Source organism: Trichoplusia ni, chromosome 8 (assembly GCF_003590095.1).
Source record: "Trichoplusia ni isolate ovarian cell line Hi5 chromosome 8, tn1, whole genome shotgun sequence".
Lineage (NCBI taxonomy): Eukaryota > Metazoa > Arthropoda > Insecta > Lepidoptera > Noctuidae > Trichoplusia > Trichoplusia ni.
In genome coordinates, this window is record NC_039485.1 from 5,101,674 (window position 1) to 5,125,387 (window position 23,714).

Consider the following 23,714-nt stretch of genomic DNA (forward strand, 5'->3'; position numbering starts at 1 on the left):
CCTCAAGCATTTTACATTTTATTTGTATATTTTTAAATGATTATAACAAAATAATCAATTTTGATTGTATTAAACATGGAACAAACTAAATTTCAAATCGAATGTCTACTCTCGCATCATTACAAAACAAGGATAAAAGAAAACTCTCAAACAGTTACATAATATCTTTATAATGTTAATAAACAAACAATAAAACAACGAATAATAAAACCTGTGTTTCCGTGATATTTAATGTAATCGATACTAATATCTACGTTACTCTTTCTTTAAGAAAGATGCTAAGATCTGTGCTCCAGCGACATCAATTTCTTGATAGCCATAAGGTTCCAACGCCTTCTTGGTCCGCTCGAACCATTTCGAGACGTTTTCATGGGCGCTGTAGTCGTAGCCAAACGCCTGCAAAGAAATAGACAATTAAGCTTATTAGACTCGCGTAAATTTTGCTAACAAATGTTTTTTTTCCCAAATCAGATCATCAGTAGTTCATCCAGTCCGACTCGAGATGCCGACGTCGCATCAGCTCATGATTAAGAACTGCAATTATGACCGATACTAGTCGGGCAATCCCGATAATTACGCCTTAATAAACCATTGTTAAATAAATAATTAAATTAAGTGTATCATATGATTTCTATTGCAATAATCTTAGCTCCTTGATGCTTGTGTCAGTCCTTTATTCTGTATGTGACTCTTTAACTTAGTAATTGAGTAATTACTCATAAGTAAAAGAGTATTAAATGAGTAATTCTCGAATTTTCTTTAAAAAAGTAATTTCTTTGTGTCTTTACTTATTTTCCAATTTCCGAGATTACACCACAATATCGCATCACTCATCTGAACTGTAACATTTACGATTGTTTTTCTTACCTCTAAATTAGTCATGGTGACAACTATAGAAATGTCTGCTATAGTCAAGTTGTCCCCAGCAACAAATGCTCGACCATCCAGGAATGCATCTAGCCATCCCAAAGCCTCGTTTAACTTATTAGCACTTTCCTCGTTATATTCTTCACCACGAAACAGCATAGGCATCTGTAACAGACACAATTGTGAAAGGCTGGAAATCTTTAATTGACTATCTGCCACCTAATTAAGACAAAGAGATAAGCTGTATTCCTACTGGCTAAAAGGGTTATGACTAAAAAAGTCAGGATCATTGGCGCATTTCATAGACAGATTTTCAATACATGACCCCAAAAATACTGTGTGGAGTAACTAGAAGATTGACAAAAAAAAACGAATTATTCCGTCGTGCACTAGGATTTCTCTCAAAATAGTGAAGCATTCCACATAAAAAAAAAAAGATAAATTTCCAGAAAAATATCGGATACTACTTATTTTATCACTTAAATAATAAATGAAGATGATGCAATTAGTTGAAATTTCGTATGACATTACTTAAGTAGTCTTTTTGGAGTATCCAATATTTCTTATAAATGTTGTTATAAACTTACGTATAATCCTATGTATCTGGCATACAGGGTTCCAAGATCAAAGTTAAGTCGCTGATCAACAATGGCGCGTTGACGAGGATTCTTAGGGTATAGAGAGTCGTCGCGACCGTATGCGTTGACCAAGTATGCTAAGATTGCGCGACTGAAATAAAAAAAATACGAAAATTTTACTATCATCTTCAACCGGCCAGGCAAGTCCAGGCCCCTGAGTAGCGCTGAGCATGCGAGAGCGTTCCAGTGGCTCTGGCTCAGGCAGTTCAAGGGGCCCGGAGTGTTTTTAGTCAGTGGGAGTCCAACATATACTCATACGTCGTGCCCTCGGCGTGGGTTGAAGTAATTAGAGTTCCAGGTCTCGGCCATACCTGGACATTACAGAACCGCCCCGGGATATTTTTAGTCTGTGTCAGTTCGACTGTTCCCCATGCGCCGTGCGTGACAATGAAAAGACACAAGACTAGGAGGATTAAAATTTTCTTTATTTCATGCTACGATTTAAAACATGTTGAAGCTTGAGTTTGTCATATTATATTATTCTCATGTACCTCGTGAATTTTGTACACACAGCTGTCCTACAGTAAAGGTACTTAGCAGAGTCAATACTAAACTGCCATAACCACTACGTCATGAGCATTCAAATTTATCGATAGTAGTACCTATTTTGTATATTAATTTCTTGAAAGAATAAAATAATACATAGGATACACGAAAACGATTATTGCCGAAAAGTATGTATTTAAAACAAAGCTATGTATATAATATTTACGCTAATCAATAAATAGAAGACTTCATAACTTATCAAAAAAAAAGTATTATGATGATTAAAACTTAACTTATAGAAATAATCATGACCAAGTAGTATTTCGTTTATTTATTTCAAGGATCTAAGCTTACCTCTCCCATAAAATAAACCCGCTGTCATCCATAGTCGGTATTGTGTGTTGCGGATTCATCTATAAATAACAAAACTAAATATAAGTACAAAGTTAACCAGCCATAAATATATTTGGATACAGCCAGCATTTTATGTGTTTTAGTCGCAGGCCACATGAAAATGTTAACCCTGAAATGATTTATTGGTAAGACAAATAAAAATGAGTTAGTAGCACGCGATGTTGACAATCTTATTTCTTTCTGCAGTATTGCAATTCGTTTTTAGGTTTGACATAACGTCGTTCGTAACGTCAGGAACAGAATGATGTATTAAAAATTAAATAAATTTAAATTTCAACATGTTTTTATCAAGCTCTTTTGTTTGATTTCTCGCACTTAGATAGAATCAAAGTATTCGTCTTGACTAACCAAACGAATGTAAGCACGATTGGGTTGTATCATTTCTAAGTGGCTCCGATGGACCGATGTTCATATGATTTAACACTGGATCTCGAATATTCCAGATCCAGCATCAGATCAGCTTCATGTATTATAAGATTTTGCAACGTTTGATTAAGTCATAAGGGTATATCAATGTAAATAAAAGCTTGAAATTAATATGCTTGTGTAAAGTATATCAACAGAGGTTTGAAATGAAAATATATTGAAGCAAAAAAAGGTTGATTGCTGTATGGCATTTTCTTTGCAACTGTGTAGGTAAGCGATACTATAATTATACCTTACATAATGACAATCATGTCATATATACTCGCGTGCGATATCCAGCAACAATTTACTCTCATTACTACAATATAATTAAATAACACAATGGGATCTACCTATTGTTGTTCGTTAATAGTCAATGAGTTATTTCACACGACGCCGCAACGTACAATAGAATAGATTTCGCATCACAGTATCATATTAATGATGTGAGTCAAGATCCAATATAATAACTATTTAATGTTTCTTAAGCTGACGAATAACAAGACACATGGTAAGTCATTTGAATTATTAGTTGATGTGATAAATTTAGCACTGGAATATCCAACTGCAAATATTAAGTGGTGTAGATCAGAAATTAATATAATTACGCAACCTTTAGATGTTCATCACTGATAATATCTTTGGTGGGCAATGCCAGAATATTTTGTAAAGGTTCATAGCTCTTGTATAAAAAAAAATATTAGCGAAGCATGACTTGTGGCCGGCGGAGCCCTGAATTTGTTCGACCTCAAAACTCAGTTTGGAAAAACTGAACATTTTTTGGCCTACCTTCCTCAACCAATACAACAAGTTTTAATAAATACGACATGAACAGAAGTCAAGCTGCACCTCGGATCGCACTTTGGGCTCAACGCGAAAAGAGAGACATTTGATGATTTTCCAACCCAAAAAAAAGCCTTCAGAGAGCGAGAGTACAACCGCCTCATCCATTTCGCTTTCCCAATGCTTATCTTTTTTAAGCTCTAGTAAATGATGAAGCTCTCTACCTTCATGACAGCAAGAAAGTAAATTGCGATAATTGATGCAAAAGAAATACTTCAACCCTAAAGCTTGCTAAGTGTTTGTTTGCTTGCTAAGTAAGTGAACACTTAAATGTACCAGTTTTAATTTGGCATAGTAAATCCAGCGCGTTACATATTTAATACCACCTCCTATTTACCTTAAGGAATTCCGGTGTCATATGCTGCCCTTCCATGATGTTCGTCACGACCAGATCTAGATCGATCCCCAAGACTCTGGCGACCATCATCACGGAGCGGCATGGTGGCGAAGGCGGCAAGTAATACAACTTGATCGGTTGAGTCGGCATCTTGCTTTTAGATCGAGCGGCCGCGTTGCTGTTAAACATTTTGAAAGGTAAATTAAAATTATAATTTAACGATGTCTTTGTTTCGGGTCTGTGGATGTAAACACTGTTGGGTAATATTTATGTTTTGGAAGCCAGATGCATAGTGTGTTATACTACCAGCTTTAAAATAGTATTAGTCCAGTCTAAACAGACAAAAAAATATTTCTTACTCGCCTACAAATCGAAAAATGATCCCACGGGAACATACAATCCAGCTAAAAACTATCCCACGTGTAAAATGTACTCTATTTGTCTGTCTTTTACCAAAGGTTTTTTCGACCTTACTGGAATAACACCTTTACTTACAATAATTAAATGGGAACAGTAATATTAAAATTAAGAGATATTATAAAACAATAATCACATTTTCATTTGGCAAAATTATTTTTGACTTTGAATATTAAATTTCAATGCTAATTGCATACAGTAAACAAAAAGGTGCACTTTGAAGTCTGAAACCCTTTGACCTTTCATGCGAATACTCAAACATTTAATTTGTTACCTGCAGTGAATAATTACTTTGCATTTTTATTATAATGTACAAGTACTCGTAATAACATAATATATTATGTTAAAAAAGTATAATAATTAGTGGATTTTTTTTATTAGTTGTGCAATAGAATATAATTAAGACATATATGTGTGATCTTAGACTGCAGCTAAAATTATTATTCACTCATGTTAATTTCCCACACCGGAACAAGAGTAGATATTTAAACTTACCTAATAATTAAACACAAAACGATTGAATTTATAAGCCATCCCATTGTGAAAAAAATGTTATACAAACGTCTTGTATATTGGTGGCTTAATGCTAATGTAATCAATTATAACACCTAAAGAACAAAAAAAAGTCAATCAAACATAAATCCAAGTACGATTTTGTCACTTTTTTGGTTGCATACAAATAAATTTCGCCATAATCCCTAACCTCGTAAATTCATTTTTATTATTTGTTGTTGTGGCGGCAAATGAAAATTCCCACGGGCAGACTTTCCGCAAAAGTAATCAGTTTTTACCCTAACCCTAGAAACTTCGGTATTTAATCTACAGTATGGCAAAATAATGAGGAAATTAATTCAATTTTAAATCATGACCAAATCATCAAAAATTAAATAAAGAAATTAGGTAACAATCATTTAAAAGCCTTACAGACTGTTTGAGCAAGTAAATAAAACTGCATGTAGAATATAAATAAAAAAACAAAAGGAAAAAAACTAAATTTTGTAACGATAGATAATAGATGATCAAAATTAAGTATAAACAAGTATTAATAAACAACACTAAGTACAAAATAGTATGTGAATAATTAAGAAACAGCATTTTTATCTAACCAAAACAGCATGTGAAACTGCAGAACGACAAAAACTTACTTCGCTTTTTGAATTTTTTCGATAACAGTTTTGTCCATGCATTGGCCCAGTTTGATTCTCTATGTTTCACTTTCTACGAAATAATTCAACTACAATTCAAAAAAAACAAAACACGAACGAGTTTAATAAAGGAGTAAAAGATGAGCTTAATACCGTTGAGAGATTGATAAATTGAGCTTGTTATTAATATGAACGTCGAAATTTCAAACAAACCCAACGAGACCAATCCACCAGTCCGTTCACAGAAACACTGATTTATAACAAGTCTGTTATGATTGTGAATTAAAACTGTTATGGCTATGGATGCCATAGTAACGTGGGGCGGTCCCAGTATAACCACGAGTCATGGTGACCATCAAAGTGCGGTTCGACATGATGGATACTTATGCCACGGTATATGAAATTATGGCGTTGTTACCTGTAATCAGCGAACTATAATGATTTTGGAATAAAAATAATATTTGTGCAAATTATGGAAAATACTGCTCTTACTTAACAAGAGACTTTCGTATACGATAATTGTTTTTATTCTCTTGGCTAAAGAAACATTGAATTTGTTTAAAAACTTCTCCTGATTTCGATTTTTATACTTATTATTATTATTTAATTTTTTGGTATTTTTTTTTTTTTATAAAATCAGTAATATTACAGATAAACAAAAGTGTAATTCAGCATTTAATCCAAGTACCTAATAGGATTACTTAGATTAAAAGTTAAATCTTTAATCGACCTCTTCATCATCCGTACTCATTTTATAACATCATCAAAAAGGTTGAATCTAAAAGTATGAACATTATCCAATCTATTTCCTCTGATTCACAGTACAAGTACATATGACACACACTAAGTGTAGCTACAGACTGTATATTTATACGACGTCTACTTAAAAGTTTATCTGATAGTGCAGGTAACTATGACTCATCTTCATTAGCTGTTCAGTCAAGCTTAAGACTGATCCATGAAAACAATGGCTTAAAACAAAGGACGATCCTCTCTGCAAGTCGCTAATGACAAGCGATTGTGAACCTTATTTCTTGTTAACAAGGTTTATGTTACTAATAATCTTATTATTGAAAAGTTTATCTTTATGGTGATACTGTCATCCTAACCCTAGACGATGTTCGTCAAAGGACTTGTTCATGACGTACTTAAAACGCTTAAAAGTATTGTTAGTTCAAAAACAAATTTGAGGCCCTTCCAAATTCACCAGGAATCCTACTACTATCTCATGAAGAAATATTGTGGCAGTTATAGAAAAGAGACGGTGTTCTGCGATGTGTAGTGCCATGTTGCTTACACACATACAACAGTTTTATTAAAATAAGTAGTGGTTGGGGTATTCGCATGTTTTAGTTCAGATGCTATTTTTAGAATTCAGTATAACGCCCACCACATGACATAATTCGTTCAATCAAATATAATGCCTGTTGCGAAGTTGATATTAATTCTCCTTTTGTTTAATTCTGACTATAAATAGCTGTTTACAATTTAAGCCTCTACCGGCAACAAAATAAAAAACTGTTTAGCAAAATGAGAAACGCAACAAATCTTCAGAACTTTGGTTAAGTGGCAAAAGGGAAAAAATGTCAAAAAATTGTTCCGAATATTCGAAGTCGTTTTTGGCTTATAAATAGAATAGCAAGTCACCAATTTCTCCATACTTTGCCAGTCACTCATCTACATAACCTATATTCAAATTACTTACTATTTTAGAAAAGAGCGTCACAGTAAATAATTTTGTCGTAATAGCCCTCCAGAGTATCATCGTGAGATATCGTCAGATATCGACCGAGTCTCTACCCGCTAGGAAATATTTTATGACCTAACAATACTATCGACCTTATTACTAAGAAAATAAGGCCTAATTTTTTAGTTATTGTCAACAGATTTTTCAGCAACGCATACTAATGATTATTCTGCTGCACAGACAAGTTGAATGGAAGGTTCTTTAATTTAATAACAGTTCAAATAATAGTTCGTCTAGTGCTGCAATAAACATGAGAATGGCAATAGTGGTGGGAAAAATGCTGAGAATAATACGAATAGTGTCAATTTATTGCAGATTCATTCATCGGCCATTGTAGTAGTAGCAGAATTTGGGCCCAGTTTAATGTAAACCAAGAATCACGTAACACAAATAATCCCCGCCATGATAAATGGGCACTGCATAAATTGCATGTTATGTGTATGTACCAGATAACTTCATAACATGTTATTTATGCCAATTGTTGTTAATACATGATATGTTCAAGGTTGTTCTGATTGCGAACTTAATGAAATATAAATTGCAAAGGACAGGATTGTTTACATGATACTTATAAACTAATCGAGTACCTATAAATGAGTAGCACGGGAAAGTAAATTTCTGCAGCCTAATTAGTTCAGAAGCATTTTTAATAATAATCATGGAATTTGATGGATGATGGCGGTCTCCATCTTGGACCCCTGCTGTCTCCATCTTCATTGATGGGAGTGGGTTGAGAAGACTGGTACAAATAGCTGTTCCCCTGTTTATTGTGCATGCAGAAGTGAGATGCCGTTCTTCGCCGTATAACAAAGCAGTTATGCTTTCACAAGCATAATAATACAACTTAAGGACGTGATAGTAGACCCTCGGGATACATTAACGAAAAGAAAAATTACTGAATACTATTAATATAGTTATTTTATGTATCTTGACCCAAAAAAAATATTAATTGAATTAAATGTCCTTGCTGATATGAATTTCTATGGTAAAGGAGCGACCCTTTTTAGAGGGTTCGTCACTCAACAATAATTAGTGTTTGCATTCATAAGGTGACACAATAAAGATTATTAAGCATAATTTATAGAGTAACATTAAAAAGTAAAAAAAAATACATGAATAGCTGATAAAATTTTGACAAAAAATATTGGATTTAAAAGGAATACAATACCCTCTTTGTATCATTTATTACCAGGTTAAGCTAAGAAGTCTTCTGGTGAAAAGCTAGATGCTATGAAATTTAAAATCACCAATTTGCAAGTGAGCAATTATGACGAATCGATATCTTAAATTGGCACTTGCACAGAAATATAAGAAAAAGAGGAGTTAAAAAAAATCTGCTTCCCTCCACTGTTGTTAATGATACTTCATTCTTAAAATAGCAAGATGCCTTTATCCCGCTGTAGGGCATTTACCGGCCAGTATTATTTATTAATATCCCCTTATCACCTGTTTGTTTCTACTTTCTTATCCGTAAGGTCATATCTTAGTCCATACGACCTCTACGCAGATCTATCAATGTCAGTAACCTATTGTCTTATCATGTACTTCAGATGACTTAATCAACTTTCTAAAGACAGGGCTACTATCTTTTGTTCACGTATACAAAGGCGAAGTATCAAAGGAACGTTTATTTTATACATTAATATTGGATATGAAATTATTGTTCGATATAACATCTGTTTTGTTTCACATAATTAATATCGGTGGGTCGAAGTTAGTTTGTTATTTCGACTTCTGATTAATAATTTCTTCAAGGTCATCCGCCTGTGCGTATGAAAGACGTATGACTCAAAGGCTGCGATGACACATTTATTTTTATAGAACAATTAAGATCCAGCCTTTGTTCGTTTAATAAAAAGTATTTTTTAATATGGTCATCAAATAACGAATTTTAAATATTATTTCACGGATTGCCTTATATGGAAAAGAATTCACCAAAAAACAATTGTCTGGTTCACAATAATGTTATTCTAAGAGACCATCGAATTTGATTGAGATTAGATCATTGAACTGTAACCTACGTTTTATAATTCTATCCATTTATCAATCAGATTCTGGACACTAACAAGATAACAACAACAACAAACAACTGAAATGTAATCCGATAGCTTATCAATTATGTCAGCCGGCTTATATCACCGAACTCTTTACTCTCACAAGTTTATTGGCAGCAGTAAAACGAAAAAAACACTATAAATAAAATTCAATTAGAGACAGTTATTAAAAAATATATTTTATTCGATACATTTATTACAAAGGACTTACGTTAAGCATTTGACTTGGTTACCATTAAAACTATGAACTTCCTTCACAATAATTTACTTTTCATCAAGCACTTCCACTGTCGATGCACTACTCGCATTGTCCCGGTCTTTATTCTCTCCATTGTCAAATCCCTCATTGATATTCTTCGAGCCAACATCAGATATATCAGTTTTCAAAGAATTAATCCGTTCACGAGATTCTTCATTGTTTTTCGTAACGTTCTGCGTTTGTTCATCGCTTATTTTCACTTTCTTACTTTTAGAGTTACCCATTTTGTGTCTGAGATCTACTGGTTCACAAGCGCGAATGACGGTATCAAATATGATGTTCACTTGACGAAGATAAAAGTCCTGATAACGGAATCTCTTTAATTAAATGTACTGGCACTCCCACTGATAAGTCTGTTTCCAAATAAAGTGAAAATGAAACTGCAGTTGGGTTGTTGGCGAAAGATATTTCTGCAGACAGAACATTAGTACTGACATATAAATACAAGATAAGGCCACGGTGACACATCGGGCGTACATGTGTTTCATTGACCGGATGTTTGTATGTCACTTTCAGACAATGACGGAATCCTTGTGGGAATAAAAGATTCGTCTCGTTTGCAAATTTAAGATTATCATGCTGCTATTAAAATGTAAATATTTGGCAACGGTGATTTTTTTTATTTTCTCAGTGTATTCTGTATTAAAGAGAAATGTTTATGAAGAATAAATGTTTGATGTAAATAAACTCGCCATTTAAAATCCATTCGAAATTAATGTCATAATGGGACCACTTAAATTAATTAAGAGCCGTTCAAAGTAATTCCATAAGGGGTTAGCCATGTTTTCTTTCTCATATATTTAACTGTACCTCGACGAAAGTGCATATTATTTACCAATTGTTCTTACTTTGAGATGATATTTCACATATTTAATTTTAGCTACTATTAAGTGAACATTAGATCATGATCTCATCATCTTCGTATATTCAACATTCCATACATAGACTTACACTCATCGACTGCGTGCCTGTTAGTGACTAGACAAAACAAACAGCAGACAAAGCGTCTGTAAGAATACTCTTTATTTTGGCGGGCTAGTAGAAAATATGAATTTTAAGTAAGTAATTCAACATTGTGATGGGTGAATTATGTTCCATAGCCTATTTGTACGGAACTCTCTGTTTCGGAAGTCCAACTCATATTTTGCAAGGACTTCTAGGAATAATCCATAATTTTCAATTTACCCGTTTGCAGTTCATGATCTAGTTTACTTCTAGATTATCTGTAGTACCTACCTAACTGAATATTTCGGTTATTTCAGACTTCATGTTGTAGGATAGCCACGATTGATCCAGAATTAGTTTTTCCACTACTTTTGGATTCAACTACTCTTTGTGGTATCTTGGGGGATTGAATAGTAAAGAAAGCAGTCGGATATTAGCAAAATAGCACATTGCACTACAATGAACCTCGACCTGTAACTTTATACTTATAGTTCCGGTCATTACACTTAGCTATAGGCATTAAGTCAGGAAAAATATAATATTTACAGTTACATTAGCTACCCCAGTTTTATGGTGTTATGAAATACATGTAACTTTTATAACACACCATTATTTTCTACTTATTGACTTTGCCAGTCACGCAATCCACAATTTAACGTGCTTTCCGAAACACGGAGAAACTTGTTATGACAATATTAACACTAGAAGGCGGTTATAATACCTAATTAGAATGTGCCCCTAGCTTTCAGTAACGTATAAGAAATGTTTCCAAATGTAGTTACTAACAAGAAAAAGAGTAATTCATTGGATTTTATTGTGTGTTTTAAGCGTTTTTTGTTTCTGACTGTACCACAAAAGCTTTCATGCAAAATACAAATGTGTTTAGGCCTTTATAGTCGCTGAGAAACCGGTAATTTGGACAAATACAACTAAATATAAATTAATTTTACTATTTTTTATCGATCACCTTCTAACAATATGTGTTAATCTAATCTATTAGGATAATCATATCAATAATGCTACTGGTTTGAAAATGATATCTGACTTAATGAATTAGATCTTTGTTAATACCCTTATACAGCGATGCCGATATACCGATATCAACTATCTAATTAATCTAAGAAATCGTTGATTATCTGTTACCACAAAACAGAAAGCTGAAAGATCATGTAAGCTTCTCAGTAGTAAGAGGGAGACAGCACTAAACGGCGTAATACCTACTCTGTCTTTTACAACCGAAATAGTTTTACCTAAAGATCGAATCGACAGACCAAAGAATGAAGGGAATCTTTTTACAAAAATGTGACCTAATAATTATGCAAACATAGAAGATATATTTTTTTAAGAACAAAAACGTACAACTTTCTGCAATCCAAAAAAAATGTCCGAACTTTATGAAATTTTTATGGGACCAAACGACAGCTATATTACATTAAATGAAAACACAAAATCCGTCCATACATTCCGACGACCAGGTTTAAACAAAAAAAAACAGACGAAGTGAGAACCTTCTTCTTTTTAAAGTCGGTTGAAAACAAAACAGGTGCATCTTCATTGTCAAAGTCGACGATTATTCAACAGTTTACATCTACTTCCAACTAGTAGCTAGCTATTTTAATGTCTTATTTCCGCAGCAGGTAACATTAAATAAACAAAGCTTAAATTAGTTTGATAACAGGTTGTCTTAATAAGCCAAGACCTAAGTGATACTTGTCAACTGACAGCCATCAAACATAATTTTAATAGTAACTTAATTAGGTAGTTACTCAATCGTTGTGCTTTGTAAGGTTACATATCGTTTCATCAGTAATTTCATGGTAATATCAAACTTGTCATTGTGACTTCAATAATTCGTGGTCACAGATTGATATAATTTTACGGTAAATTAAAACGAACCTTCGTGCTATTACCGAGGATGTGCGTCAAATTGTAAATGTAGTCAAATTTATAGACCTATGGAAATGTAGAGACCTTAATTATGCCAGATAAAATTGACATCATTTTACATACAGGAAAGTGTAGTTCAAAATTATGGTCTGCACTAGTCTGCTATGACTATCAATTAAGGCAATATTGGGCAATTTAGTCAATTCATATCATAAACTTTAAATACATTTTGGTTCGGGTCGGTAGAAAACATTGCAACAATATTGTTCAGAATCAACGGATGCAACTGGACAGTTCTACTTTGGTAGGAGGACCTTACATCAGCACTGACTGTTGCAGCTGTGGAAGGGAGAGACCCTCAAAAGGGCGTAGAAAGGCATCTCGCTTCAACTACTAATGAATTCCTACTTTAAGAAGACGTGGTGATAGGCCCTGAGTGTTGTGTCAGTGTACGTGTCAAACAAAATTAAATCCATCTATTAATATTATATTTTTTGACTTTAATAAAAATATTCATAAAATAATTTCAAAACCCATCATTAAAAGATTAGTAGTTAAAAATAGCGCGGCGCCTTCTCATGCCAGCAGCGTCGGTAACTTTTTGAATCTTCTGATATTTATCAATAGCAGTCTTCACGAAGTCAGCAGCATGGCTGATTTTCTCCAATCTGTCGGGAGTCATCATTGCTCTCATTTCCTCATGGATAGGTCCAACGCCGTGGAACGCAATGCTGCATAAGTTCGTGTAAGTACAAACGCCGACCGTAAGGAGAGATCCGAGGATGAGGATAAAGATGCTGTTGAAAACCCAAACGAATGTACGACCTACAAAGCCAGCCATAGTCTGAAACAGAAATATAGTGTAAGTAATATTATAATCATTATTTTACCATTCTTCTTTTATGATGTCTTCATGTGTTCAAGAACGATAAGTTTGAATACATGAAGGAATCTAAATTTTTGAGGGAATATAAAATCACCCCGTAAGAAAGTTTAGGTAGGACTAAAACTATACTCACTCTAGCATCAGGAACTTGGCTCCACAAAAGGCCGAAGGTTGACAAGTCAGGATCTATCATGTAGTTGCTGACATCATAACTGTAATGACAAATAAATTAGGAGAAAATCTAAACATACAAGTATTTTTCAAACGGATTGATCTGAACATGGCAAAATAAATAGAATCTCAAAGCAAATCTTACTGGTTGGATGCTGAGTATCCAGTGTCATACAAGTACGCTGGCGCATAAGGAACATCAGGGTATAAAACATCAGAGGCCCCTGGAATGTAGTCTTGCTCGAGAATGCCGACTTCCTCCTGAAATTTACAAGATTTTAAATACAAGAATTTTTGAACTTTTCGAATCAACTATTATAACATTTTTGATACTTACGCCTCTTTTGATTTCAGTGGGAGCTGGTTGGTCAGCTAACATTCCTTCGTGTTTGATCACAGGTCCAAATGATCTCACTGGTGCGATCCTCGCTCTACCGCGATGGTTTTCGTCACCCCTATAAACAGGATGTTCTGATTCTATCTTGCTTTCTTTTACCACCGCATGGGTTTCCACAGGAGGAGCAATGATTTCAGGTTTGAATACCGCATCGTTCTTCTGTGAATATGGTGAAGATATTTCTGCTGCAAACGCTGATATGGCTAGAGCCAAGACTAGTGGTGCTAGTTTGTACATCTGAAATGTCAAAAGCAAAATAGAGAAAATAAGGTGTCTCAAGTTACTCCCAGGCAAGTTCTAGATGATGTTATGAGTGGAGACTTACCTTAAGATTTTGTATATTTTGATCCTTTACTGACGAAACCCTTGAAGGAACTGATATCTGTTGGTCCGTGTCCAGCACTATTTAAGGGAATTCTATCCCGTGACGACTCATTGTAAACAGTTATATTTTTATCTCTATTGTTTTGCAATAATGACAAGGAAGAGCCCACGATAAGGATTTGTCAAAACATAGGAATGTGGCCATTGATTTGTTCCCATAAATACTTTTCATTTTTGGCAATCTTTTGTTTTTGAAAGCTTTTGTTTTGTTAAATAAGTATGGCGCCAGAACCTAGACGGTAAAATAGAAGACGATAAAATGTTCGACGAAAAATATCTTTACAAACTTTTTAATTCAAGGATGTCACGAAATATGATGTTTACTTATTTAGATAGTATCCTAATCTATATTAATAAATTCGTGCAGGGCTACGGTAGACTCGATCGAAACATAAAAGAAAAAATAATTTTGAGTCGACAACATATATCCGCAAAATTCGGATTGTGGAGATTTTCGTTAAATTCCGATGGCACTGACAAATAAACCGCTGTCACCATCTTTACCGTTGACAAGTATTTGTCTTAAATAATACGGTAGATGTAGATAGACATACTCTTTTTTTAGTTGCAGCGTGCTTTGATAACTGTAGTAACACTTGAAGTTGTATTGGCAGGTCTGATGCGGGTCATGAGAACATTTCTGTTGTATTTATTGATTAAAAGAAGGAGTAGGCACAAGGTATTCGTCAACTTCATTCATAAATAGAAATATATCTTCTCACAGACGATTGATATCACAAATAGATAGAAACTTGCTTTTTGCTCTTTTGGGTTTTAGTAGTTTTTCGTTAATAAATTGAAAGCGGTATCGTGGGTACCTAGGTATGGTTATGTGACGCTACTTTGGGGAGGACCTATGTCTTGCGGTTGATCGCGATAGGTTTGTTGAGTTGTTTGATTGACTTAGGTATATACCGAAAATATCTTTATCTGTCTGTCTCGCTTTCACTCCAATCCTACAGAACCGATAGGCTACATTTTAGCACATGGAAACGGGGACCAAAGCACCCTGTAAACTGAAGTCTACGCCGACGGAGTCGCGGGCAACAGCTAATTATTTTAATAAAGCAAAATGTTTTTCTCGTGTCATATTTGATACTGAAAAACTTCAAAAAGTAAGGCTGTCCAAATTAGGCTCGTGAAGGATTTGAACCTCCGACCTCCGATGCTCAGGTATTAAAACCTGGATATCGACGCTCTCGCCCTCTGAGCTAACGAGACCTGTAAGAGGGTTATTCAATTTATCGACCAGTACACTCAAATGTCGTCACTACCATTTCAAAATCGACCTTACCGCTTAAAGAATAAAGCTGCTATTCATATCTAAGTTACGTCTGACTGTGTACTATGAGATTTCGTACACCGACACGCTTCGGGGTATAGGGTGGTATACGCCATGGTAGTAGCCGTAGTAGGTAGGTAAATACAGTTCATAAATTATCAAAATTTGAACAAATAGTGACAGCGTGCTACGCTTTATGCCCGTTCTACACTCCTTTTATTTGCATAGTTTTTCTATAAGTAGAGAATATGTTCCCCTCAAATATTTAATCAATTTGATTGATTAATGTATGGATGTTGTTCCACTTTTACGCAAAAACTATTGAAAATATTTTGACGAAACTCGGAAGGGAACTCATAGGAAAGTTTTTATTCCGGATTTATGTATCCGTGGGATCATTTTCTATTTGTTTCGGGCGAAGCCGCGGGTAACAGCTAGTAATATTATAAACGCAAAAGTTTGTAAGTATGAATATTTGTTCCTCTTTCTCGCAAAAACTACACAAAGGATTTAACTCGGATGATTAAACTTGGTACACATATAGTTTATAGCCAGGATTTATACGTAGTTAGTTTTTATCAGGAGTTTTTGTTGCCATGGGATTATTTTTTTATTTTTAGCGGGCGGGCTAATCGGCAACAGCTAGTTCCTAAATATATTTTTTTAAACTTCACAAACCATCATAGTCAATTGCTATAAACAGTATTGATAAGTCATTATGTAAGGTACGTAGTAAGAAAATTGGTAGTATGAAGACATGAATAAATAATTCAACAGGCGGCTTGGATCACGAACTTCTTTCTGTGAGCCCACTTTGCGGCCATTTGACATCGTTAGTGACCTCATTTTCATTTTATCGATTTCCCATTTTATAGAAGGCATAGTTGTTATTTACTGGTAACTACTAAAATTTATTTTTAAGTTGCTCGCATGTGACTATGTAATATTAAAAAGTCATTTATCATAGGGTAGGCTCTTCGACTTGTATATGTTCTGTTTCAGAGTGGGTTCTGAAAACATTTTAATAAGTTTCATGAAATTAAATGTGTGTTCGCGTTTTAATTTAGCAATATTCAGTAGCAAGGTTTAACCTATGGTTTTTATTATTTTACAGAGATATCATCATTATCAACATTATTACCGGAGCTATCTAACTATTCTGCATACATTTTTAAGTTAATAATCTTTCTATTATTCTTAGATTTTAATATTATATATACCAGAAAAAAACTAAATATTTAGTCATAAAACATCAAAGCGAAAATTCCTTGCAATATCAGTTCTACGAAGTATATTTAATCTTATCCTATCACATTAAGAAGACGTAAAATTTACATATCTGAAGTGTCTTGGTACACAACATATCTATTAGTCATTCGGTTGAATCATCACTGCCCATTGTAGAACATAATCCCTCACTCAACCTTCGGGTTGATACATTTCTAAGAAAATGCAATAACAATAAGACACTAAGCGTTCTTGCTATCTTTGTTTTCAAATGCGTAATGTATTATGTCAAACACACAATGACCTACCTGGTATACTAACCTCCTTTTTTCCAAACTTTTTCGTTCAATTTCAGCCACACTTTAAATTCCGAATATTGCTAGTGTTAAAACACCAAAGAGTATTTAATACCTACATATGAAGTTCTACTACCTACAGATGACGTTCAATAGGTGCTGTTGACATTTATAATCTGTGGTGCATATTTGTCTATGAATACTGCAATATTTACAAAAAGTACCAATACTTACCGTTTGACGTATTCCCAAAACAGCAGTATCTCCTTTTCAACGTAATCACTCATAATTCAACGAAATTAGTATTGAACAAACATGACTATTGCGATTATGACATAATAGCTATCGAAAATTACTGAGTCCTCAAAATAATTCATAGGTCAGTCGAATAAAGGCGACATTTAAGTTAAACACGATATTGCCATTGCTTTTTCAACGGCCGAACTTTCAAAAGTTATAAAACATAAAATATCTGTTTCACGCGGTCAGTCATAGGGGGGTCCGTACTACGACTAGTAGCCGGTCGGTACTTCAAACCCATCGTATGTATTCCAAATAGAGTTCAGGGTTAAATACTAATCGATTCCCATTCATTAAAAACTACTTTCGAGGCTAAGCTCCCAATACCTTCTAAAATATGAATTGGAAAAATTGAATAGGACTCTACAGTCTACTACTTTTCTATTTTGCATGATAGGGTCTAATTTTCCTTTCATGTGTAGGTCGATGTATCATGTTTGTTCTAGGTAATTACCTATACTAAACAATTATGTCTTTATATTGTTGTATTTTTTAAACGGTAAATGTCATTAAATAAATTAACTACAATTTAGACAAACCTTCATGGGAGAATTAATTATTGTTTTTAAGATACTGTAAATAAAACTCATTGGTGCTAAAACTACGTGCCTTTTTCTTTACTTTAAATAATCGAAATTCAAATATTTATTACTTATCATGTTAATTAACATAATATGTCAAAATGTGATCAACTATTTAAGTTTTAGTTTAGCATAAAATGGCTTTGAAAAGGTTACCTAACGATGTTCAATCTTTATTAAGCGCTTCAACTCAAATTAATAATTATAAAAGAGCGGTCGAAGAATTGGTACGTAGCTGTTTAATCAAAATATAATATTTTGAGGAAAGCAACGTAATTTTCCTTATAAATTAAATATAATATGCAAATATACGATGATATACAAACATGTGGGTTAAAAACATGTCTTATTTTCAGTTTTGATAAACATTGACCATGAAATCATGGTTACCGTTTTAAATGTTACTAAGATTTCGATTTGTTATTAGATTAATTATCATAATTTTTAGGTTTACAATTCGCTAGACGCAGAATCAACATCAATAGCGATAAGGATAAACATTCAAGAAGGCACATTACAAGTCATTGACAATGGATGTGGCATTACGAAAGTTGATTTTCACGAACTCGGACAAAGGTACATGACAAGCAAAGTAGCTAATATTTCTTCCCTACAAGCAGCTCCCAAAAAGTACGGATATCGTGGTGAGTTCCTAGCTAATATAATAACAGTTTCACAAACTGTTAAAATCACATCTCGACATGAAAGTGCAGAAGAAACATGGGCTAAAACATTTTATAAAGGAAAGGAGAAAAAGTTCTCAAAAATGACAACGAGGCCTACAAATGGGACAACAGTAAGTTAATTCATAGAAGAAACTTGAAGACTTTGATATGGTAACTTTATTTTAAACGCTTATTAATTTGAATAATTAATGTCATCTACAGGTTGATATAAAAGGCTTTCTTTACAATCTACATATTCAAAAGTCTACAATCAATCCTATTCATGATCAGCAAAATATAAAAACGCTTCTAGAACAACTTTCTTTAGTGCACAATCACATATCGATAAGTTTAAGAGATGACTGTAAAAACGAAATCATATTTAAAATCCATAAGAAAAGAGATATTTATCAAACTTTGATGACCTTGTTTGATATTAAAAATACTGAAGTAGTAGAACTTCAAGTAGAGAAGAATGAGTATAAAGTAAAAGGTTTTATTGGAAAAACAGATAGTGATCTTGATGTGCATTGGATTTATTTAAATAGAAAATGTATACATAATAGCAGCAAGTTACATAAGATGATTAATGACAATTTCAAAAAAGTATTACCGATAAAGGATCGCCGAAAAGTAAAATATAAGGTAAATTACATTCGTTTTACAAAAATTGTATTTATAATGTTATACGATGTATTTTGTGACCGTATCTTTAAGGATAAATTAATACTTTAATTATTTATTTCCAGAAAGATGACGACGAAAATAACTTATTTAAACAAAATATTCCATTTTATTTTGCGTTCATCACGTGTCCATACATTGATTATGAAATCAGTTATACACCAAAGCAATTAGTGATAGAATTTAAAAACTGTCACCCAATAAAAAAACTGCTAGAAAAGCTTGTTAAGTTTTACGCTGGTGATATGAATTTGAAGGAAATCAAAGTGCCTAAAATAAAACCAAACTCTTTTACAAAGGTAGATAGTAAAGATGACAATAAAGACACTAGAAATCAAGTTGAAATGATCATGAAGAAAATATTAGGAAATAATACTAAAAATATAGATGTCTCACAGTTGCAAAAAGGCGTCAAAGGTAATAACGTAAGGTAAAATTAAGTAAGATTTGAGAAAAGTGTATTTTTTTTGTGATGTATGTATAACTTCAGGTAAACTGATTAAAAGAAAAAAGAAACTTGCCCAAAAAATAATACCAATTTCGAAGTTGCTAACTGAAGAACAAGCAAATATAAAAACACCGGATCCTAGACATATTGTTTTAAGAACTGATAACAAAAAGTCCCAAGAAGATGTACAGGAAAATTCAAAGGCAATCAAAAAACCCATTTTTGTTGCTGATCACATTCGAACGGAAAAGTTGAATGTAAAAGAAAATAGAGTTTTGGAACTCAAACAGAATAAAACTTACTTGAAACCTGAACATAAAACTCGACAAAAGAAAAACGTTTCTAATCCCAAAAAGGATCCAGATAAACAAAAACGCAAACATAAAATCTCAAATATAGAAAAAGTAAAGAAAATAAAGCAGCAAAATAATAAAGAGTATGGCCAAAAAAGGCTAACAGAAACTGATTTAATGTATGAAAAAAGCAAAATGGTCGCACAAAGAGCTGAAGAATTCTTAGGACGTGATAAAAGAGTTGTTGACACAAGACACGGACTAAATCCTTCAAGGAAATACATGAATATCCACTACGATAAAATATTTTTGGTTCCTAAAAACGGTGAGATGGACAAACGCAAAGTAATCACATACAAACCGAAACTTTTTCAAACTACTTATGATCTCTTACAAACGATCGTAACAAGCCAAAGAGAGTTTTTAAGTAGTAATCGGAATATTACAGAAGAGTTTTATGGTGAAAATCGTCATTTTGATTATAGGCATAAGATTACATCGATGTTTAAGCATGAACTCCCAAAGAGATATCCATTATCTCACACATTAAAATCCAACGAATGTATCAATATTCAGACGAGTGAACAAAAAAAATCATCTCATATTACGTACAGCCCAAACATCAATGAATTATGTGATAGTTTTACCAATGAAAATTGTTATAATCAGTCCTCAAGAATTCCAACATATGACCCTGTATATTCAGGCAACATTACTAACAATGAAAATTTTGATATCAGTTACAACCATACCAAAACCATACAATGTACTTCAAGTGATTATTTAGAAAGTAAACTGACATACGAAAGTCACAATTACTATAGAAACGAATTTACCGAGGAAACTGAAACGACGAGAAAGTCTCTACCGCGAAAACAAAATATTCGATTCATATCAAAACAATCTGAAGAAAATTTTACTTCGGTTAATATTCACAGGCTCAAGTATAAAAAACAATCTGAGTCCAAAATTACAACTAATAAAAAGAATCACACAAAACAAATTGTGAGTAACTCTTCTTTTACGATCGAATATTCTGACAGTAATGTGAATGAATTTAATTCAGTTTCCAAAAGTGATTTTGCCGCTAATGGAACATATTGTATTAAACACACTTCTCAAAATCATAAAATGGATCAAGGATTTGGGTTAACTTACCCAGTATCGCCCTCTATTCTGCAATGTAATGAAATAAGAGAGCCACATCAAGCAATCAATAAAAGTTTAGTCATTCAATCAGATGAGCTCTTTGACAAGTGCTCAAATAACGGAAATTTGGAAATTGCCACTACGGCGGCAAACAAGAGTGAACCTGACCAAAACAATTTAAACATTGTATTCGTTTCTAAATCACAGTATTTTGATAATGATATAGAACCATTGAACGTGTGTGAAACAGTCATGCCTGGAAGTGATTCAGTAGAAAATGAATTTAAATTACCGTTTCATGAAAATAATCATCTGAATGACACCCTTTATAATAATCTGGAAATGATTCACGACACTAATATGAATAACGAAAACGAACTAAGCCATACAATTGCAAATCAGGATGAGGTAATTGAAAATACTGAGAATGTTTCCCGTCACTTTTCAAGTAAAGGTAATATAGACCCAAATATGGCCTTACAAGGTACTACGATTAAGTCACAAATGGGTGATAAAGAAAATCAGAGTAAATATACTGCACCCGATGATGTACTAATCCAAGGCATAGAAATGAGTTTGGGTAATGAAGTTGGACTGCAGAATTGTAATATGGAAGACAAGAATTTTAATTTGAAAAATAGGCCCCGGTTCATGCCCAAAGGTAGACAATATAATTATATATATATTTTTATGTTTTTGGTGCCTGCGCTTCTTTTCAGTTATTGTTCTTTACAGGTATGTCTCAAATATTTGAAAATTGCCGCACCAAAAATGCTTGTAATTATATTCTGGACAAGGATTACTACGAAGATGTAAGATCAAAAAACAACATTTTATGCGTGGCTTCATTAGCAAATAATAATATTTTTCTTGTTCACTTTCAGAGTATTTATAACAATTTTGTACATGATGTTCATGTAAACACTGAAATATATGAACCAAAGATACAGAATGTTGAAGATCTTACGACTAGAGATATTCATAAGTTTCAAAATAAAGTTAAAAAGAATAATGCATCCTTAATTTTTGATGAAAAGTCTTTGAGAAACGCCAAGGTGACTTTACTCACCGCATACAATATATCTTACAACATCAATTGCAATTTTAAAAGTTATTAAACATCTCGATGATTTCTAGGTTCTTGATCAAGTTGATTGTAAATTCATTGCCACAATCGTAGCAGAAAAATGTTTGGAAACTGAAGAGCCAACTGAATATTTAGTGCTCTTTGATCAACATGCTGTACACGAAAGGATACGACTAGAAAACAATTTAGCAGGCAAGCGTTTACTTAAAACCTATGTAACTTAAACACTTCATATCAAAATCAGAACTACATGGCATAATTTAAATAAAACGAGTCTTCTTTGCAGAATACATACAACAAGACACATGGAAAAGTACTCCTCTTGATAACGTCTCAATGAAACTATCAAAAGATGAAATCCTTTACTTACACAACTATAAGGACAAGTTTAATCAACTTGGTCTACAATGGACAATATTAAATGAAAATGAAATTATGGTCAATTCTATACCTAAAGCAATTCTTGGGAAAAACCCGCGGGAGGTACCTATTTTCTTACGACATTCTCATTATTTTTCAAATCAGGATGTTTTGAACCCATCTTTCATGCTTATTATTATGTCTGAACGTATTAGTACGATAGTACGTCATGAAACTTTTATATTGTTATCACAAAATACTGCAAATCATTCACTTTAATGATCAATTGACAATTGATAAAACGATAGTAATTTTACAATCATTTCTTTATTCTCAGGTTGAGAAAGTGATAAAAGCAGTGAAACATTTAATCGTTGAAGAAATCAATGCGATAAAAGTGCAAAAAGGTTGTTTAGCTTTATATCCAAAATCTATAATGGATTTGGTTTTCAGTGAGGCAAGTCAATATATTTTTTATTAATTCTCTTAAAACATGTATGTTGGAGGTCTATTGTCTATTCTGTTTTTAATTTTCCCAACTTGATTATTTAGACAAGATTTAATTTAAAGACAAATGACAGATTATCAGCCGCGTTCAAAAAGGAGAAGGTTCTTAATTCGTCTGTATTTTCTTCAATGTTTCTTACCTCAGAATTTTGGCTTGATAAGATAGCTGTCATTTGATCCCATGAGAATTGCCTCAAGTGTGGATCAGTAGCTTTATATGGAGTCGAATGTTCATAAAAAAAAATATGTTCTAAAATATTGATGTTTTATTTCCTAGGCTTGTAGATACGCCATAAAATTCGGAGACCATCTTTCGAAGAACGATTGCGTTCAGCTGATACAGTCTTTGTCTGCCTGTAAGACACCGTTTCAATGTGCTCATGGCAGACCTGTGATGGCAGTTATAATGGATATTAAAAGCAATAAACAAGAATATAAGGTAAAACCCTGTTTTCATTAAATACAACGTCATTGTTATAAATCTATCAACATGAAAGCCGTATCATGCAGTAGATTCACTTTTTAAATTGGAAAATATACCGAAGGTCTACAT

The 23,714-nt window shown here is 33.2% G+C and overlaps 3 protein-coding genes across 7 annotated transcripts; 1 reads left to right on the plus strand and 2 right to left on the minus strand.

Moving 5' to 3' along the window:
• Window positions 1-151: 151 nt before the first annotated feature.
• LOC113496425 (glutathione S-transferase D7-like) lies at window positions 152-17,202 on the minus strand. 5 transcript variants are annotated; one of them, XM_026875626.1, is made up of 7 exons: window positions 5,553-6,115; window positions 4,903-5,015; window positions 3,991-4,168; window positions 2,346-2,404; window positions 1,455-1,596; window positions 868-1,032; window positions 152-396 (listed from the first exon to the last, which is right to left on the minus strand). In XM_026875626.1, exons 2-7 carry the CDS (start codon window positions 4,944-4,946, stop codon window positions 256-258), a joined length of 729 nt encoding a protein of 242 aa, XP_026731427.1. In that variant the 5' UTR covers window positions 4,947-5,015; window positions 5,553-6,115; the 3' UTR covers window positions 152-255. The 5 variants fall into 5 exon arrangements, with proteins under 5 accessions (XP_026731427.1, XP_026731431.1, XP_026731430.1 ...); XM_026875630.1 differs by lacking the exons at window positions 4,903-5,015; window positions 5,553-6,115 and adding an exon at window positions 17,113-17,202; XM_026875629.1 differs by lacking the exons at window positions 4,903-5,015; window positions 5,553-6,115 and adding an exon at window positions 17,100-17,200.
• LOC113496424 lies at window positions 12,976-14,790 on the minus strand. The gene is made up of 5 exons (XM_026875625.1): window positions 14,224-14,790; window positions 13,839-14,135; window positions 13,647-13,762; window positions 13,464-13,542; window positions 12,976-13,288 (listed from the first exon to the last, which is right to left on the minus strand). The coding sequence occupies exons 2-5, from the start codon at window positions 14,133-14,135 to the stop codon at window positions 12,992-12,994; spliced, it is 789 nt and encodes a 262-aa protein (XP_026731426.1). The 5' UTR covers window positions 14,224-14,790; the 3' UTR covers window positions 12,976-12,991.
• Window positions 17,203-18,073: 871 nt separating the features above from the next.
• LOC113496760 lies at window positions 18,074-23,700 on the plus strand. Its single transcript, XM_026876082.1, has 11 exons — window positions 18,074-18,195; window positions 18,417-18,764; window positions 18,856-19,278; window positions 19,383-19,734; window positions 19,808-21,868; window positions 21,943-22,019; window positions 22,092-22,262; window positions 22,345-22,486; window positions 22,581-22,777; window positions 22,992-23,111; window positions 23,439-23,700. Exons 1-11 carry the CDS (start codon window positions 18,106-18,108, stop codon window positions 23,619-23,621), a joined length of 4,164 nt encoding a protein of 1,387 aa, XP_026731883.1. The 5' UTR covers window positions 18,074-18,105; the 3' UTR covers window positions 23,622-23,700.
• The last annotated feature ends 14 nt before the right edge of the window (window positions 23,701-23,714 follow it).